This window comes from Armigeres subalbatus, chromosome 2 (assembly GCF_024139115.2).
Source record: "Armigeres subalbatus isolate Guangzhou_Male chromosome 2, GZ_Asu_2, whole genome shotgun sequence".
Lineage (NCBI taxonomy): Eukaryota > Metazoa > Arthropoda > Insecta > Diptera > Culicidae > Armigeres > Armigeres subalbatus.
This window is the reverse complement of record NC_085140.1, coordinates 331,665,102-331,685,438: the sequence shown is the minus strand read 5'-3', so window position 1 is coordinate 331,685,438 and position 20,337 is coordinate 331,665,102. Positions and strand designations below refer to the sequence as shown.

The 20,337-nt window shown below is 38.4% G+C and overlaps 1 protein-coding gene across 3 annotated transcripts in view; it reads right to left on the bottom strand.

Annotated features, from left to right (window-relative positions):
- Positions 1–20,337, bottom strand: part of LOC134212758 (stathmin) — a 208,089-nt gene that overhangs the window by 136,393 nt on the left and 51,359 nt on the right. The window contains exon 1 of one of the 3 annotated variants that reach the window (XM_062690897.1): positions 3,392–4,163. The exons of 1 other annotated variant lie outside the window; for it this stretch is intronic. In XM_062690897.1, coding sequence (XP_062546881.1) covers positions 3,392–3,467 — 76 coding nt within the window. In that variant the 5' untranslated portion in view covers positions 3,468–4,163. Of the gene's footprint in view, positions 1–3,391; positions 4,164–20,337 lie in introns of those variants that run through there. One more of the 3 variants, XM_062690895.1, reaches the window with a different exon arrangement.

Below are 20,337 nucleotides of genomic sequence, written 5' to 3'. Positions count from 1 at the left end.
GAAAGACATCTAAGGTTCGATTTCTTAAAATGAATCGCATGCTTTGAGCATGCTTACAGCGGAAAACTAGAAGTTGACTTTCGGAAATCAGTATGGCGAGAATCATCTAAGGTTTAATATCTCGAAAGTAAGCAACTTAATAGAAAAAATATTCGGTAGGCGTAGTAGCGGACATTTTCCTACATAACTGGTACCAAATAGATTTTCGTAAAAAGTTCCTGCAGTTGAGAAAACCTGCGTTAGATGTCTTTCGCCATACAATTTTCTGGTGGTCAACACTCACGTTGGAAATCTAACATGGTCAGGAGGAATGATTTTTAAGTATCTAAAATTACCGAAATTGTCTGTAAAAACTGTCAAACGTTATCAGGAAACACTATTGCTGGATCGCGTAGAACAAAAAACGTAGAAGTGGGACATACGACCAGAAACTACAAGTGGAAGTCTGCAGAGCAGTTCGGAACCATTTTGGGATTCTCTTGCGTGATTTAGCGAAAAGATTCACTCGCCGTACAGCACAGCTCAAATAATCTGTCAGCGCGAAGGTTTTAAGTCAATTAATGTTAAAATTAACTTTCAATTCCCGGGACACAAGTTTTACCTTGCCAAACGGATAGGTAATGCCCCAGAAAAATTCAAATATGTCTATGCAGGCAAGATTGTCCAAAAATTGATGGTATGTCAAAGCATCTGCAGTTGTGGTAAGGAAACTAAAGTTTTCATCACTGGAACGACCATAAATGGGCAAATATATATGGAGGAGTGTCTTCAGAAGCCATTTTTGTCATCCATTCAATCACACGACTGTCCGGTGTTGCTTTGGCCTGACTTAACAAGCTACCATTACAGACGGGATGTAATGGAATGGTTTGAACCAAATGATAATGACGTTATTGAAAAAACTATCAACCCAACGAAAAATATTAGGCAATTATCAGATGGAAACTTAAGAAATGGTGCAAAACAATCAGAAAACCATCTTATATGGAGAAGTGGTGTGAAAAAATGGCAGATCAAGTTGACCGTTCTACCACAGACAAACAGACGTAACACTAAGGAAATTTCCATCGACCATGACTTCAACGATCAATTTGAATTTGATTGATTGCGCGTTTCACAACTAGAGGCACTAGCGTCGTAATCCTTCGAGTTTGACATTTCACTCCAACGCCTTCTGGTGACAATGTCATACGAAACATTGTTTCGTGTAACATGCTCGCAAGATGGTGATTGAGGAGTTGAACGATATTTTTTCAGAAAAAGTTCAATGTGTTATGTCTGTTTGTCTGTGGTTCTACTGTGCAAAAAATAACGAGTGGTATTGAGAGAAAAGTCCGAGAATTCATCCGAAATGCCAATGAATAATTTTTCGATATTTTTTCCTTCAAAGTTTACTAAGTTCCCTGTATAATAAAACCTGAATCACCTTTTTATGTACTTTTTCGGCAAAGAAATGTCTAATTTCGTGCGACCAAATACTAAGTGGATCAAGCTTTAGAAAACCAGCCACTGGCAATGATTCATTGTTTAGCTGATTTATAGAGGAAATTCTTTAAATTTTCCAAGAATTTTGTTTCATTTGAATTTCCGAAGCGATTTTTTTAAAATGAGTCCAGGAAATTCTTATGACTTTTCCTGAGAGATGCTCATTAATATTTTAAACATTCAAGAATCCAATAAAAATGGGCGTAGCCAGGATTCTATCCAATCTGCTTTCTTGAAAAACACCGATGAGATTTTGAACTTATCACATCTTTGAAATAGTTTCGTATTTTAACAACTATGATTTCTACGCCAATGAGAATTAACAAACGACGAACCACCCTTCCACTATTTTGTGGTCTTATAATCTCGGATGAATCGACTATTACCAGTAATCTATCAACTGCTGAGGTCGTGATCTACAAATGCGGCACATAAGCTGCCAGAATTAAGGCGGTTGTGTTGTATGAAATTTTGAATAAATTTGATAAGTGTTACTACCAGTAAATACCCTGATTTTCAACTGCTGATGGAAGCCGATGGCAAACATATTGACTCCTGTCCTGACGAATGGAAGGTTCGTCCAACGTTCGTACAGTAATGTAAAGGTTCATATCACCAGCTTGGTATTCAAATGATTCATTCACCGAGACCCGAAGATTGGTCGAAGATTGCTACCTACCGGCAACTCAGATCTGTTTGTGAACAGCGCTGATACACAACTTCACTTCAGTTCAATCAAAGTTAATTGCCTATTTTCCGGACATTGGACCACCCGACTTGGACATTAATTTGCAATGTTCTGAAAACTCAGATGTGAATATGTACATTATGTGGAAGATTATGATTTGAAAAATGTATTGGAGGTAACTACTTTCCTTTGATGGCCCTCGAACCCACTGTTGTGGGTTTTCTTCTTTCACATAATGTACATATTCACATCTGAGTTTTCAGAACATTGTAAAACAACTTCACTTCAATTTCATGATTAATTTTATCGAAAGCTGTTTTCAAATCGGGCCGAAGTTTTTAGTCACATTCAGCATAATAGTATTCTTCAATGTAGGTACATTATGTTAAACAAAATTGAATATTCGAGTGGGACATATTGATATTTTTTTATGCCAAATAAATTGTTTCTCGCAAAGCACAGCAATTAATTTACCCCCATTCAAAAATCACTCCGGACCAAATGACACGCAAAAAGCATCAGCTGATATACGCACCACGCATGCATATCTCATCTCACTCCAATATGGACCAATATCGGAAAGCAGATGAAGCGGAAAAACGGTTGACATTTTCCATCGGATCATTCGTTTCTGACGCGGAGAGTATGAGCATGAGTGTTGGGTGTGCATTCTGCCGGGAGGATGGATGACATAATTCGACCGAATTGCTTCTTGAATTCCAAGGAACCTTCGCTCGAGGAAAACGCGTGCCCATTCAGAAGAGCAGCCTCAACAGAAGACACGGCTCGTAGAGTGTGGCATGGATGAGATCCAAAGCTGCTCTTCGTCACCACACGTTGGAGATTGCCTTTTCTTATTGGCTACACTTGGTGCCATCGCTGTCTCACCAAGCCGCTTGGGGTTCCGATGGATAATGTTGGGCCAATGGATGACTCATCTTTTCGCGATTGTTTTTTTTTGTCTTTTTCAAATGTTGGGTCAACTACAGAAGGATAAATGGATTATGCGATTTTTATGATTATGCAGCCTTCAACGGATTTTCCGAATAATACGTTTGGTAGAGAAGATATGCAAAAATGACCCATATTCTAACCGTACCCATCATAAACGTATTTTTCTAATGATAGTAACTATCACGCTTTTGTAGACTAAATGTGAGCGGCATTCAGGAGGAGGATAAATGGAAAGGATGGGGCGACTGAAAAGTTCAAACTTACCTGCCGGTAGAATGGGTGCTCGGCACGTGTGGCAGAAGCACTGCATAACCGAATCTCGGACTAATCCAATCAACATCTTGACTTTTGAAGATTCCTTACACCGACAGCAAACGAAAGAAGTAGAATCACTACTTTATCACTTCAATCAGACAGTTTTTTGAACTATTACACAGCTTAGCTGCTTTTGTATTTTCAAGATTTTCAACACGGAATTTCGCGTTAATGTTCGACGACGACTGCGGTACAACTGAGCTTGTCGGGATTTAGGTGTAAGTATTCTCCCCAAAACAAGGAACTCTCGCTCTCACTGAATGTGCGTTCTTCTTTTCTTAAAAGCCGAATACAGTTTTACCTAAAATGTATGACTTTCACTATCACAATTGATCACTAACTCAATTCCTAAAATGCTAATGCTGTAATCCAAAAGTGCTTCAATTCACAAGTAATTTGCACGGAAAACAGATTATCGTTTATCTGTTAAAAAATCAACTTTCAACTCTCTGTAGAAGCTCAGGGCGGGGCACACATTAGATGCAGCAAAAGTTTATTCTGTTCACCACCATCGAAAGCTACTCTCAGTGTGTATGCTCTTTACTCGCTGCTTGTCAGGACGAACAACCACCACACTTCAGTGCTTCCTTTATTCCTATAGGCTTTTCCACTGCCACCACGTGTCTCCTCTTACTCCCACCTCCGGGTAATCTACTTAAACCAGTATCAACGGCTCGCTTCAGATACCTAACCGGTAAGCTAGCTTACGTGAGTTCCGTACACGTCAACTTCTAAAAAGGGACTGCGCCGAGCGAACTCACCGGCAAACGGATATCGCTTCCATCGGCCGACCACAGGATTCCGAATTTGTGAACCCGAACAGGACTCGGTTTCGTGCTTCCGACATTCTCCCTCGACTGTCGTGCCTACACACCACATTCACACACCACGCACTCCAGCAGCACCAGTCCGACAGGCATAGAGCTGCGTTTGCCTCCTCTCCCATAAAACCCCCCCGGAAGGCTGGAAAATCGTCCCAGCAGCGAGACAAGACGAGATGGAAAAATCAATACTACATCATATCCTTGAACGGTCGAGGAATAACTCAGACGGCTGAATGTCGGTGATGGTGCACGAATACATTGGCCAGACCAAAGGAAAAACGGTTTTACGAGCGCGAGAGAATGGGATCTCTCCCGGTCATTTTTTCGCATGCCGGTCGATGGAGTTTCTTTGCGGAAAAAAGGAAAACCTCGGTAAAGTGGAGCGTTCATCAACTTTCGTTGTCATGCTGGCTACTTCTTCCTCACGCCGTGCTGTTTCTTACATACATACGTATCAAATGTGAAGATTTAATATAAAGTTTGTTGCTATCGTTGGCACTGCTGTTACAGTATGGATGGAGTAAGTAGCCCACTGTCGTCGTCGCCGGTGTGTCATGCGGCTTGAGGATGCAACCGAAGGACAAAAAATAGCGAAGTCATTTTATGCATGTGATGTGCATCGACTATGACGAATTTACCCCCTTCCAATTGGAACGGAACAGGATTGTAATGTTGTATAGAATTTGTACAAAACTTGATGACGAATAATAACCAAGTTTGTGGGAATCAGTATTTTTGATATTACCTTAATTGTTATGAATTGTTATTGTAATTGGTTTAATATAATTTTCATTTTGTTTTAGGTATGCTCTCATCTTCAGTATGTGTAGGGTAGGTGAACCGATCGTGTCCATAGCACCAGTTATTGCCATAGTTGGAACAATAATGAATTAATCTGGTTTCCACTTCTGTTTGTTGAGATTTTTTTATGCATTATTAAGTAATCTGTTTCCTCTCGATTGTATAGAGGTTATTACGTATAAATTGCAGGGCTGTTACATTAGAGTGATTCAAATTTTGACTTTTTTGTCCCCCGATGCTTAAACGATTGCATTTGCCATTTTAATAATCCTCCTAAATTTTTAGCAAATTTTGATGTCATTTGACTGTGCACACCTTATTTGAAGTTTATATGGAAACTACTGTGATAACTGACCCTTATGTTAAATACCGTTCCGACAGGTGGCCTATGAACTATTTAAATATATTCAACACATATACTACACAGAATAGTTCTCAAGCGGAAAGTTGTTGTTGCGAAACGATTTCTCGTTTGGAAGCAAAGTTATGAAGAAAACAAAAATGCTCTTTATTGATATTGATTAAGGAGGCTCAAAAAACACTTTTTCAATTTTTTGATGGGCCGCCCTCTTATTCGATTCCGTTTGATGCCCTGATGCTCAGGAGAAAATTTCTGTCAAATCGGTCAACGTTTGGGCCAGATCGGTCAAGATATTAGCATTTCAAACGGACTTGGTAGTCATATGGCTACTGCTTCTGCTTCATACGCAAGAGATCGTGGGTTCAATCCCAGGTCCGTTCCATTCTCCTACTTTGCATCTTTCTCTGGAACTGGAACTGGAAATTAAATTTCATACCGTTTCCATTTCTATCCTATTCCTATAGCTTCAACTTGACTGTTCTAGCAGTAGCTGCTAGAATTGGAAATTAACTGAAAAGCTCGTTTCCTACATCCAATTAGAAATTTCATCAGTTGCTTTCTTCTGTCTATAACATTGGCAGCTCGTTAACCAAGACGAACCTCTGCCTCTCGAACCTAACCTAAAAATTCCAATAAATTCCGTATGAATTCGTGGCAAGTGCAGAGGTATATTCGTCTGTGCAAGAACAACTGATCTGGTCCATAGTGTGCGAGTAGCAACTACGGGCAGTCAATCAAGCTCAAGCAAAGATATTGGCATTTTACTGGAGTGTTGTATGGGTGATTTTTTTTCTTTTTAAAGGTAGAAGAAACGAGATTTGCTCAAGCCCCACTTCAGTAAAATGCTAATAACTTCGCCGGACAAACACTATTCTTTTCGCGGTTTTCAGCTTAACATTCTGTATCAAACATTTAATCTGTGAAAAAATTAAGATGATTATTAAAAAGGAAAATGCAATAGTTTAAGCTTCGGGGGCAAACAAGTCAAAATATGAATCGACTGTGAAGACAAAATCGCAACAAACAAAAATATGGTTTCTTCTCTTCAAAACACGTTCCATCGATGCGAAATTCAATAGTTTTGCTTCTAATTTATCGGATCATGAATATGAATAAATTGAAGAGTGAATGTAAGAATATTCGTTTATTCATGTAATACATTGGCATTTTGCTCCATACACATCCCAAAATTCCGCTTAGTATAAAGTGACCAGAATTTTCTTGAGCCAATCCGGGACACCTTTCGCATAAAAAAATTAGAAGCATCATACGATTTTCTTTTGGAATTCGACAAAAGTAAACGTATGGATATTCATATATTTATCTTTTGAAATGCATTTCATACGACAAACTTATAAAATGTTTAGAGTTTATTATACTTAAAACAAAATGTAATCCGGACTCGAATCATGGACATCACGCCTAAGAGGAGCACACCCATCGATGCTTCATCTTGTTGGATAGCCGAGGAAGGGTCTTTCGTTTTTTCAAAAGCCTTGCGGCTGAAAGCCATTTGACCGAAGGTCACTAGGTCACAAGTCGTTTGGCCGGAGAGAACAATCCCGAGCAGGAGAAATTGGCTCAATTATACCTAATTCTGTTATTGATACCATACTCTGTTATGAACTAGCCCTGCATAAGAAGTAAAATACCAAAGGAATAATAGCAAAAACTAATATGTACAATACTTAAGCCGTAGCAAACTCAGTTATTAAATTGAATTTCAATACCAAATGCATAATTAATTATTATTCGTTTGGTATTGAAATACCTAAGCATGTTATGCCTCAAGTATTGTGCATATAAATTTCTGGTAATATTTTTTGGTATTTTACCTCTTATACAAGGCTAGTTCATACCAATTTCTGTTATCGAGGTCGTCGCTCCTGCTCGGAATTAGCCGAAAATGCCGTTTGAGGAAAGGGTGATTTGACCAGAAATTCCGGTTGACAGAACATGCCATTTGGCCGGAAAAGTCTTTTGATTGAAAAGGCCAATTGGTCGGACATTTCATTTCTATTTCGGTCGTATTTTCTCTTTGACCAAATGACATTATCGGACAAACTGTTTTCGGCCTTGTAACCGTTTCGGCAAAATGGAACTCAGCTAGATGACTTCATGCCAAACGCGATATTCAACCGAGTGGCATTTGGACAAATGGCTTTTGGTTGAATGGCTTTCTATCAAATAACCCTTTCCACTCATCAGATCAGGCCTTTGAAAATCGTATCAGCCATTTCCCTCAGTATATAGTATAATGATTATGTGATGATTATCACATTCACATAATATAGAACGAGGATAATGAAAGTCTTCAATCACTACTTCACTCATCTGGTGTATAGTACAGATGGCAAGTGCGTCAGTCAAAAATCGCAATCATTGAAGGAGGGCTTAGGTTAGGAGAGAGTTTGATTCCCGCTCATGCTGTGAAAACTCTTCGAAAAGCGAAACATTCTTGAATTTTTCCTGCTTATACATTTTCTAATACTAAATTTTTTCAGTTTCTGGAGCTAGCTCAGGTCCTTACGATTCAGATCATTGTCATGACTTATTCTTTTCACGATATCTACAGATATTTTTGATTCCACCGATCATACAGATAACATTTCAGCATTCTCTAAATTATCCAGTCTATACAAATGCTTTAGATTTTTAATTTTTCTGCGAAATGCAGAGCCTGAGAAATCGACTTAACTTTTGTTGATCCTTCAGAATCCCTGAATTCTTTTATACTGACGGAAACTATGTACATAGATTTTTTAAAATAACCAAAATATTTTTGCTTTTTTTGAACAGCAAGGTGTAACAAAAAGGCTATAAGTTCACTCAAAAAATAATTTCTGATAGCAGGCCCGGAGGCCCGACTATTATACACAAATTAAATCAGCTTGACGAATTAAGGTGATATTTATCTGTGTGTATGTTCGTCTGTATGTGCCTGTGTATGTATGTATGAGCGAGTCTGTGTATATATGTGTCCAAAAATAATTCACTCTTTTTAAGCACTTATCCTTAACCAATTTGCTCGCAACAAGTTGCATTCGACGGGGAATCCTGTCCTGTTGTCGGATTATTTGCTTAAAAGTTATGGCCAAAATACATAAATTTTCAAAATGCATGAGACAGGCACCATCACCGCTAGGTGGATAATTCGGAGTTGTTTTCACGTGTCCCGGATTCTACAGATTTAATAGCTTCATATTAGAATTCGAGATGTTTTCCGGGACGCCTGGCAATGCGGGACAGATAGACTGAATCCGGGACTATCCCGCATGACGTCTGGTCACTTTAGCTTAGTAATGTTGAACAAAATGTCGTACCCTTCCCACCTGTTGAAGTCGATACTGCACTTAATTTGTTTGTGCAGATGGCCGTCTGCAGTCATAAATAAAGCTATGTCCATTTAGAATCCTGAATAATAAAATCATCTGTATCTCGGTAACGGATTGACGTACAAATAAGGTTTAATACATCAAATCAGGAAAAAATATTGATATAAATCATTTCTTCTTGTTTCTAGTGAAAATTCGCACCTTCTTCTTTATTCCTCTCATCAAAAGTTGCACACCTCCGGAGTCAACTTCCTTGGCACATTTGTTCTACATTTTGGTCATCTGAGTCGCGTCCCGAGCTGTTTTTCCAGAATGTAAAGGAAAATCCCTCTCCGAATTCCCGGAGGAAATTTCCTTTACATTCTTCTTCTTCTTTACATTTTCTTTACATTCTTTACATAACTTTCGAATTCCCGAAGAAACTCCTCTCCGGAATCTTGAGAGAATGTCCCACCGAATTCCTGGAGAAATTCTTTTCTGAATTCGCGTTCAAATTTACAGGGAAATTTCCCTCCGAATTTCTGAAAGAGTTCTCCTCCGAATTCCCGAAAAACTCCAATTCGATTTTTTTAGGAATTGTTCTCTGAATTCCACGAAGAATTCTTCTCCAATTTACCAGAGGAATTATGTTTCGAATTCTTGGAAGTATCACTCTCCGAATTCCCGGAAAGGATCCGGAAAAATTGCCTTTCCTGGGGAAATTCCCGAATGGTTGGCGCTTCCAGGAATTCATTTGTAAATTTCTGAAATTCCCAAAATTTATTTAGGAACTTCATCCATAAATTGCTTCAAGGAATTTCTTCGAAAATTCCTGTGGGAACTCCAGGAGGAATCCATTCGTGGAATATTTTAAGGAATTTGTGTAAGCATTTCCGATAAAATTCTTGAAGAAATAAATAAAGGAATTTCCCCTGGAATTCCTCGAAAAACTTTTGATGGAGCTCCTAAAAAAAATCCAAAGGAAATCCCAGGGGATTTTATAAGGATAATATTTTGAGAATTAAAAAAAAAATCAGGGGGAAATTTGAATAAAATTTCCGGAGCTATTTTTGAAGAAACTCCGGGAGGAATTTCCAAAAAATCCAGTAATATCCTAACGAATTTCTTAAATAATTTCCGAAGGAATTCCTGGAGTCATTTCCAAAGAAATTCCTGGAAGAATTTTGGTTGGAATCCATGGGAAAATTTTCTATGAAATTTTAGGAACACAACCAAAAATCCACACATTTTATTGGCAAAAATCCATGGATTTATTTTATGGTTTATATAAGCGCACACATAACCATTCTTCACGCAAGTCACTTATAAAATATATATAGAAATAAATAGAAATAATTTCAATTGCAAGTTCGATGAGACGAAATCAAGCGTTTTTTGGGTCGAAGGAGAATAATTTTTTGTAATTTGTGGCGGAAAACATCTTTCACTCGCCACTCTTTTCTCTTAGAATAAGCTCAGAAGAAAAATGAAAATCGTACTCGGTAACTTTTATCTACTCAGTGACTAAGTAAAATTATTGCCCTCTCTTTAACCCCACGGAAATTTTACTCAATATCAGTAAAAAGCAGGACAACTTAAAACTATGAGTAGTCTGCAAGCAAATCAAATTTATACGCCACTGGAAGTGATCGACATATAGTTATCACCAAGGATGTTAACGATCATTCAGTAATTTGCGTTCGATCATTTAGTAGTTTGTCAATAACACATTCCAGAAGCTGAATTTCAAAACATGTTGTATGGTGGACTTCTAGTGCGAAGGTTTTTCTACAACTCTGCCTAATGGTTCGTTGTTTGAATTCCACTAGTAACGGAGTTATTGCTATAGATTCAGTAACTTAGACTAAATGATAACAAAATTCCAATCATTTAGTTTAAGTTACTGCAACTAGCGCTCTAACTCTGTTATTAGTTGAATTCTAATAACGAACCATTAAGCAAAGTTGTAGAAAAACCTACGCACTAGAAGTCCACCATACAACATGATTTGAAATTCAACTTCTGGAATGTGTTATTGACAAACTACTAAATGATCGAACGCAAATTACTGAATGATCGTTAACATCCTTGGTTATCACTCTTAACACCTGTTTTCTTTCCTGAATAAGTGAAAATTACGATCATTGGATTAGCTGCCTACTTAGGAAAGATGCAGAGAACTCTAACGATTTGTCATTTGTCATAGGGATTAAACGTTCGACCTCCTGCTTGTAATGAGTACCATGCTCTCTGATTTTTTAAATATTTTTGCTTCAAAATACGCAGATTTTCCAGCTTGCTTTGCGTATTCATGAACAATTTTAGCTATGGAATTCGACAGCGCATGCAATCTTCAAAATTGAAGAGACTTGATCGCCTTTCTATGATATCTACTCAATAAATATTTGTTTAGAGCAAACCCTTCATTACATCTGTAAAAAAGCCGCTTGAGAACAAATTATTGAATTTTTTAGACAAATGCTTATATGGATGCCTAATGAGAGATAAAGTCTCCTCAAATTGAGGCAACAACTCAAAATTCAAATATCCTGAAGTTGTGGTGAAAGATGGCATTTTTATCAGTGAAGATCATTTAGCATATTTATGGATTTGTGCTGTGAAAAAATGATAGCATTTGTAACATATGCATTTTGGTTGATTTTGTAAATCGTTTGTTAATCCTCCCCACAAACTCAATCATTTCCAGCTTACCACAGATAAGCAAAATAGTAAAACCTGTTTTACTGTTGTGGAGTGTTACAAATATCCGATCATGGGCAGTTTAGTTCTTGGTAAAACAGGGGAGAATCAAGTCTTCTCACCTTCCCCTACTGCATAAAGTTTGAGTTAAAAAACTCTAAATCGACAGGTCTCCTGTTTGCATGACTGTATACCAATTTATAAACTGTGACGTAAAACACCTTCAATTAGCTACTGGTGAAATGTCAATAGGAGCAGCGAGTTAAATGGCTGGCGATGTTTCAGAGTGATCATTTTTACAAGATCCGTAATTTCATTTCCGCCATAAACAAAACAGCTTCCGATGGATAAAGCTTATAAAAAAATCTTAGTCAATAGTTTCAAAACAGTTGAAAATAGTGACATTTTGCGAGAAAAAGTGGCTTTAGTGACTAGAGGTCGAAAAAACGAACAGTGGGTAATGTCTGTGACATAACCGCTAAGTGGACGTAGGACTTGACTTGACCATGCCTTTAAGATACATAATACAGGGGTTAGACAAAAAGGTTAAGATAGGCAAAATTTTGTCGAAGTTCAAATCAGCATAACTTTGCGTAGAATAGTCCGATTTTGATGAAACCGGGACCATCGGACGCGGAAACTCTTCTAGTATACTGTCCTCATGCAAAACTTCAGATTGGCCATTGGCCACCGGAGATGTTCCGGGTTTTCCGAGGGTATGTCAAAAATGCATTTTTTCTTCTGCTTGTCATTTTATGTGACGTTTACTCGCATCATGTTTTATGCTTTCCCCAGAAACTAGAACTAATATGCTGACCAATTCTGGCTGCAGATCGAAAATCCGTTAGGTATAAGCAGAGATATGGCTTTTTTTCGTGAGAACGGTACGGGATGGGCCATACACCCTGAACAAATGTCACTTTCGCAGAACACCCGGAACCCGTTACAAATTGACCAGAGAGTCTTACAGTCCTCAAAATGTATTTTTTATAAAGATTCTATATTTATTGTCTTTGGAAAACATGAATTTTGACACCCATATATGCATGGTTCCAGATGGTGCCAAAACCGGCACCTCCTGGAAGGCCCTTGGAACCTGATATAAGGGTGGCAGTGGACTCTATCATTCTGTAAATGTTTCTGTAATCATTGTATCGCAAAGCCATGTAGTTAGATACTCATATTTGCATTATTCCAATCTGTTATCATTTCATCATGTTCCGGGAACCGTTTTTACGGAAATGGCCATATCTCTGCGTAGTTTTGATGGATTCTCGATCTACAGCCACCATTGGTCGGCATATTAGTTCTAGTTTTTGGAGAGAGCATAAAACAGTATAAAAGTAAACGTCACACAAAATGACAAGCAGTGGAAAAAATGCATTTTGAACATACCCTCGGAAAACCCGGAACATCTCCGGTGGCCAAGGACCAATCTCAGGTTTTGTAAGACGACAATATACTAGAAGAGTGTCCGCTTCTGATGGTCCTGGTTTTATCAAAATCGGATTATTCTACGCGAAGTTATGTTGATTTGAATTTTGACATAATTTTACCTATCTCAACCTTTTTGTCTAACCCCTGTATGTACAAATGTCTCACATCAGCTATTTTGGATAAATAATCGGCGTTGCATACCATTCCTTGGCAAAATCTTCTCATCAAACCGACACAGAAATCAAATCTACCTCGAACAAGATTCATCAAAAACAATTCAGGAAGTATCTGTCCGGTCACGGAATATTAGCCTCGACAGTGGCAACCTTCCCACTGAAGGACTGCCTGAAATAAGCCACAAGTTGGCCCAGCAGAGGATGTAGGGCCTCCTAATCCGTGCGATGGCGACTGAAGGAGAACATTATTTTTTACTCTTAGAGCCTTGAAAAAGGCTGTTTGCTTCGGCTAAGTCCAAAAAGTAAGAGAACGATCTATTCAAATAACCACGAGTTTCTAGTGGTGGTATAAAAAAAGACTGAATGCTTTGCGAGCGAATGCACTTTTCTTTTATACCTTGCATCCAGGTTTTTTTACGCGGTTGGAATTCGTTAATTTCTCGGTAAAGCTAAAGTTTCACTGCTTTTTAAATACCCCCTGGATTTTCTTTGATTTTTTGTGAATTTTTTCGTGGGGTTAGCCTCATTGTTTCGTTGACTCTGAAGGTCTTAAACGACTAAAACCAAACCGTGTAAAAAAAAACCTGGGTGTATTTTGAGTCTTCTCTGCTTCCTAATTGGTGGGCCAATCAGCTAATGTCTTGTATCCCCCTTCTTTGTCAGCCAAAGCGTCATCATCATCAACGCGTTCGAGAAGGACCTCTTCTTTTTTACGCTTGTTGCTCGCTGCTGGCGTCTATTTCCTAACGAGACTTTTCGCTAGATACAGGCCAATAAGCCGGGCAAGCGAGCTTAGAATTGCAGTTCAGGTGGGAAGTACGTGTTCTTTTCTGAGACAACATTGTTAGTAGTAGAAGGAAGGAAACACCCGGACATGGGATTTCGGGTGATAAGATTTAGAATTGGTAACATGGGACGATCATTCAGTCACGTTCGCTTTGTGTGCGGTCAGTATCAAACAATGTTTATCTAGATATTTCTTGATCAATGCCAAAAAAATCCAACATTTGATGAAAAATCGATTGATAGTTTATTAATGTTTGAGCTGTTATCGGTGTTTTTTTTTAATCCAAATATCCAAATATTATGTGAGAGATTTGGACATCTTATGTTTTTTTTAGGCATGGTCAAGCGAAGTCGCTATTTATGAAAATCATATAATTTTATCACTAGGAATATTGATATTGATCTCTATTATTGGTTCTCTGAAGAACCGTTTGTTTTTTGGACATACATGCTGCATCATGTAGCTTTTCTTCAGCCTGTCTCGGCTCATCACCGATGCCGGCCGGTCTCGGCTCGACTCTGCTGCTGCTGCCGGTATCTGCTCAGCATTGCTGCTTTGTCGGATCTGTAGGGTGGACTGCTGCTGTACTGGTTAGGTTTCGGCTGATGATGGTGGCTTCGATGGTGTCGAGCCGAAAAAGCGGTCGGTGCAGACTTCATTCCCTGGTGTGAGTGCTGTTCAATCGATGATGTGGTTGCTTCGCTTGTCCCGGTCATAATGAAAGGAAAAAATCGCGTTGCGCTATTTTATGGCTTCTCGGCAGACCCAGCGGCTGCTCATTCGCTGGTGTCTGCACCAATCAGAACGTGGTAATGGAATGATGCAAGAATTATGCGGTACCCATATTTATAGGTTCCCTTGATCTCAATGTTTTTCATTGAAAACAGTTTCATGCTTATTGAAACAAGTTTTTCGGGTCTTATCAAGCATGGACATGAAAGGCATACTTGAAATCTATCGATTGAGGGGCTCACCGCAGAAATTCGTCCACTGAGACGAACGCTATTAACGTTTAAAATCTTTCAACACAGCGTAACGCGGTCGATTTGAATATTTTGAAATGACACCCGGTATAGTAAAGAGAGACGTAAGTCCTACGTCAAAATCCAACATTTTTTGATGACACATCGATTGATAGTTTATTAATGTTTGAGCTGTTATCGGTGTTTATATCCAAATAAGATTATGTGAGAGATTTGGACATCTTATGAATCTTTAAAGGCATTGTCAAGCGAAGTCCTTCGTCCACTTCGCGGTTAAATCAGAAAAATTATCCACTGTTAGTTTTGACGCTATTTATGAAAATCACGCATAAAACTTTATCTCTAGAATATTGGATTTGGCACCCAAGTACAATATCTATCCCGAAGGGTATTGAAAGCATTGATATTGATCTCTATTATTGGCTCTCTGAAGAACCGTTTGTTTTGTGGACATAAATGCTGCATCATGTGGCTTTTCTTCAGCCTGTCTCGGCTCAGCACCGATGCCGGCCGGTCTCGGCTCGACTCTCCTGCTGCTGCCGGTATCTGCTCAGCATTGCTGGTTTGTCGGATCTGTAGGGTGGACTGCTGCTGTACTGGCTAGGTTTCGGCTGATGATGGTGGCTTCGATGGTGTCGAGCCAAAAAAGCGGTCGGTGCAGACTTCATTCCCTGCTAAAATGTGTGAGTGCTGTTCAATCGATGATGCGGTTGCTTCGCTTGTCCCGGTCAGAATAAAGGAAAAAATCGCTTTGCGCTATTTTATGGCTTCTCGGCAGACCCAGCGGCTGCTCATTCGCTGGTGTCTGCACCAATCAGAACGTGGTAATGGAATGATGCAAGAATTATGCGGTACCCATATTTATAGGTTCCCTTGATCTCAATGTTTTTCATTGAAAACAGTTTCATGCCTATTGAAACAAGTTTTTCGGGTCTTATCAAGCATGGACATGGAAGGCATACTTGAAATCTGTCGATTGAGGGGCTTACCGCAGAAATTCGTCCACTGAGACGAACGCTATTAACGTTTAAAATCTTTCAACACAGCGTAACGCGGTCGATTTGAATATTTTGAAATGACACCCGGTATAGTAAAGAGAGACGTAAGTCCTACGTCAAAAGAGACTTTTTAGTGACTAGCCCGAAAAAAGTGACCAAGTCACTAAAAAGTGACCCGCTACCAGGCCTGCCGGTGCCGCACTATGGGGAAAGTGGTGGCAAAAAATAGAAAAATTGACTTGCTTTGAATGACGTGTCTTGTTTACCATTTGATAGCCAGATTCAAACCTAGATTCCCAAAATTTCAGCTATCTGTGATGCAAACTCATTGCGCCACAGACATCACACTTAGGAAAATTGTGAAAAAATGCATTTCAAACAAATGCAATTTTTTCGGCGAATAACTGTCTAATTTTGGAAATTAATACACCGTTGGAAAGTAATTGTCTACACTTACGTTGTTAAGGTTGCACGGTTAATAAAAAATAGTAAATAATGGGAAATTATTGAATTTATTTTTTTGCCTTAGTTGGACTATATCTAACAAGCAGGGCCAAGAAGTCTCAATAGACCACCACTATAGTTTAGTTTGGGATCTATACTATCTGCGGAAGGAGAATCCAGCTGCGGATTTTGGCACAAGATCGAAAAAATGGATTTTCGTTAATTACGATTATTATCGATCCTGCGAGCATAAACCAAAAAATCATACAAATTAAATACAGCTTGAAAGGTGGAACTGTTAAATGTGAAGTTCAGTCTTAAAAATGTTACAAACTTAATTATTATTTTTGGTTATAAATGGGTAAAAACAGATCGAAAATAACATTTCATATAAAAATTGTATGTGCCCAACTGGCCAAAAAGTTTTCAATGTTTGCACCATAACTTTCCTGCTTGTTGCATCTCAGGTAATGTTTATGATAATTACTAAATTACTTTCCAAAGTTTTGGACAAGGACGAAGAACGTATTGTTAAATTTCGTAATATTTTAATAGTAATCAATTGCTAAGATCCGATCAATCTTCATAAAATGGAACTCGCTGACGCAGGAAGTATAATAATCCATTCGCCGGATCCTCTTGGCATGCAGTGTGCCACCATAAACTACTAAAAAATATCATACCTATCATGCTAGGAAAAGGTCACGAGTTGATAATCTACATGACGTATTTATTCGAGCTATGCACTTATCTAATCCTTTGATATATTTAATAAATCTAGGTAATAGAATACGAAAGAAGGTATCACTTTAATATTTAGATTTTGTAAAATCACTTTTAGTATTCGAAGATCTTGACAGCTCTGAAAATGTAAACGCTGAAGGCAATGTAGGGAAAATTGGACACACATGATCCCCACTTTTTATTTAGGATATTTCTCGATGTAACATGAACAGATTTGCACGCTTCTTGATGGACTTGGTAAAGAATGTAATTAGCTATTCAAAAACGTCATTGGAAGCAATTATTTTTTCATGAAAGTTACCAAAAATTCAATTTTGCTGAAAGATAGAAAATTTGGCATTTTCAAAACTTGCGGGAGACTTGATCCCCATATAGGGGGAAATTGATCCCTTTATGAGATGAACATATTTAGGTTCTTCCAAGTATAATGAAAGGACGAATCGGTCTAGCCTGAAATCCTAACAATTCTGCATAGTCTGGTGTAATAGCAGTCTTGCGAAAATTAAATATTGTTGGTATACCAATATATATATATATATATATATATGCTTAATATATTAAGCAAGGCAAGTATTTTAGTTCTTGAATAGAGTAATAGTGACAGATAGAATGTCTGCTATAGCAACAAAATTGGCATGGTGATGAAGATTTATCTGCAAACCATTCACTCCACTAAAAGACAGTGGTTATATCACGACAACCATGATGTTCTCAATAGGATTTCTATTTGTGATTGATACAGTTATGATACCAAAAATGGTTGATCGATACATAAATATATTCTCGCGCTTAGTTTCATAGGGGCGTAACTGTATTGATCGATTTTATATTTTGTTAATAACTCAATTGTTTCAAAAGCTACAACCGTGATTATTGATTCTGGTGCAAGATACAATCATCCTTTATCACACCAAACCATTAAATCATCGACAAATTAGCGCAATTCGGTACAATAATAAAAAGAAAACATCGACGAAGAGAAATCGATCCAAACAGTTACGCCCCTATGAAATAAGCGTGAGATATCTTTGTAATTCTAAAATCTTATTTATTATCAGACTAAGGCTGGAGTGGCCTGTGCTGCACATAAAAGACTTCTCCATTCAGCTCGGTCCATGGCTGCACTTCGCCAACCACGCAGTCTGCGGAGGGTCCGCAAATCGTCCTCCACCTGATCGATCCACCTTGCCCGCTGTGCACCTCGCCTTCTTGTTCCCGTCGGATCGTTGTCGAGAACCATTTTCACCGGGTTACTGTCCGACATTCTGGCTACGTGCCCGGCCTACTGCAGTCTTCTGATTTTCGCGGTGTGAACGATAGATGGTTCTCCTAACAGCTGATGCAACTCGTGGTTCATTCGCCTTCTCCACGTACCGTCCGCCATCTGCACCCCACCATAGATGGTACGCAACACTTTCCTTTCAAAAACTCCAAGTGCGCGTTTGTCCTCCACGAGCATCGTCCAGGTCTCGTGTCCGTAGAGAACTACCGGTCTTATAAGCGTTTTGTAGATAATTAGTTTGGTACAGCGGCGAACTCTATTCGATCGGAGCGTCTTGCGGAGTCCAAGTCCTGGTGTTAGGTGGGACGCTAAGCAGCCCTGACACGACGACCCTCCGACGAGACAGTAGGTTTTCGCAGGCCCAATAAGCCGCCTTTAAAAACAACTATTACGAACGACATAGAAGATAATACGACTCAATACAATCGGCAACGACCTAGGCGACGAATTCTAAAATCTAATTATTCTATTAAATCTCTGAAAATTGGCCACAATGCAAATGCTATAGCCAATGGTAAATATCCCTGAGTACCGTCGTCAGGGGTGACAATGGGTCAAATGGGGGTGAGAATGGGTCACTGTATCAACTACTTAGAATGCTTGTAGAATAGATTGAATGTATCTGAAGGCAAGAAGATTAAAATATAAGAGACCTTTTTGAACGATTTTGCTGTACGACCTCTAGACTGCCAGTGAGAGCGATGACCCATTCTCACCCCCAAGACCTATTGTTACCCCCGATGGCGGTACCTGTTTTGGGACAAATAAAAAAGACTGTGATACATTGAGATCGTCAGACTACTACCAATACCACAACCGTGATCATACCAGGATGGTGACTCCATGCATCAATATGGTACTGTCATGCATCATTTTTGTAGTGCGTGTTATTATTACACCAATGCGATTTATCTTAAACGACTGACCAAAAGTTGTTGAATGAGTCTATTATTGAACATTCTTTAAGGAGATTTACAAATAAATGGTGATTGTAAGCAAACTTCTCCTAGTTCAAACGGAAAGAATTGAATACCAGATCGAACAATACTGATCTTAAGCCCTGTGATTTATTGAGTATTTTCAAAGTTTGATTTATACTCTTTTTCATTGAAAATAATGTTAAAATGCATTTAATAAAACTAATCAAAACTAAGTATGTTCAACTACACTTTGTTCTGGTTAATGAAATAAGGCTATTGAGAAATTCAAATTGCGCGTGTATCGTCTGATTGACAAAATTAAAGAGAAATTAAATTTATTTATACTTTTTATCTTGAAAAGAATTTTAACAGATCAATTAGGTAGTTACATACAATACAATAATATGTGATGATATACAACAAACGCCTTAATATATGCAATATCGGAATCAAGTGTGTCCAAACTGTAGGGGATCAAGTGTGTCCATGTTGAGTATTTATCTCGTTTTGTTTTTTTGTATTTAATGGAAAATAAGCAATAGTTAATTGAATGAATTTATTCAATTCTACAATAATAAAACTTTGTCCAGTAAAAATTTGGTACGTTTTGGTTGGACATATTCAAAGTTATTAATCTTTTCTCCTTTTGAGAAAAAAAGGATTGAGAATGCTTAAATAATAAAACCGCTCTAAAACCCAAATACAAATACTAATATCAAATTCAATAATCTATCTAACGGATTCGTTTGCACATATCAGTGGTATAAAAACTTGATCGGTTTTCGAGAAAACAGGGGGGATCATGTGTCCCTGGGGATCATGTGTGTCCAGTTTCCCCTACTAGACGAACTAATCAGGGCTGGTAGCGATGAATGCCGTTCAAAATAGTGACTTTAGTGACCAACGATGACGAAAAAGTGACCAAATAGTGACTTTCAATTGCAGAAAAAGTGACCAAATAGTGACTTTTGTATGAAGTTGGGTAAAGATCTACAAGTTGCATTAGCATTGTTACGGTATAATTCGTAAATTGCAAATTAAAGTTTTATTTTTGAAATCCTTATCTAGAATGCTATCAGAAATCAAGGAAAGACAAAAACAAGCAAGAGTCCAATGAGTGACAC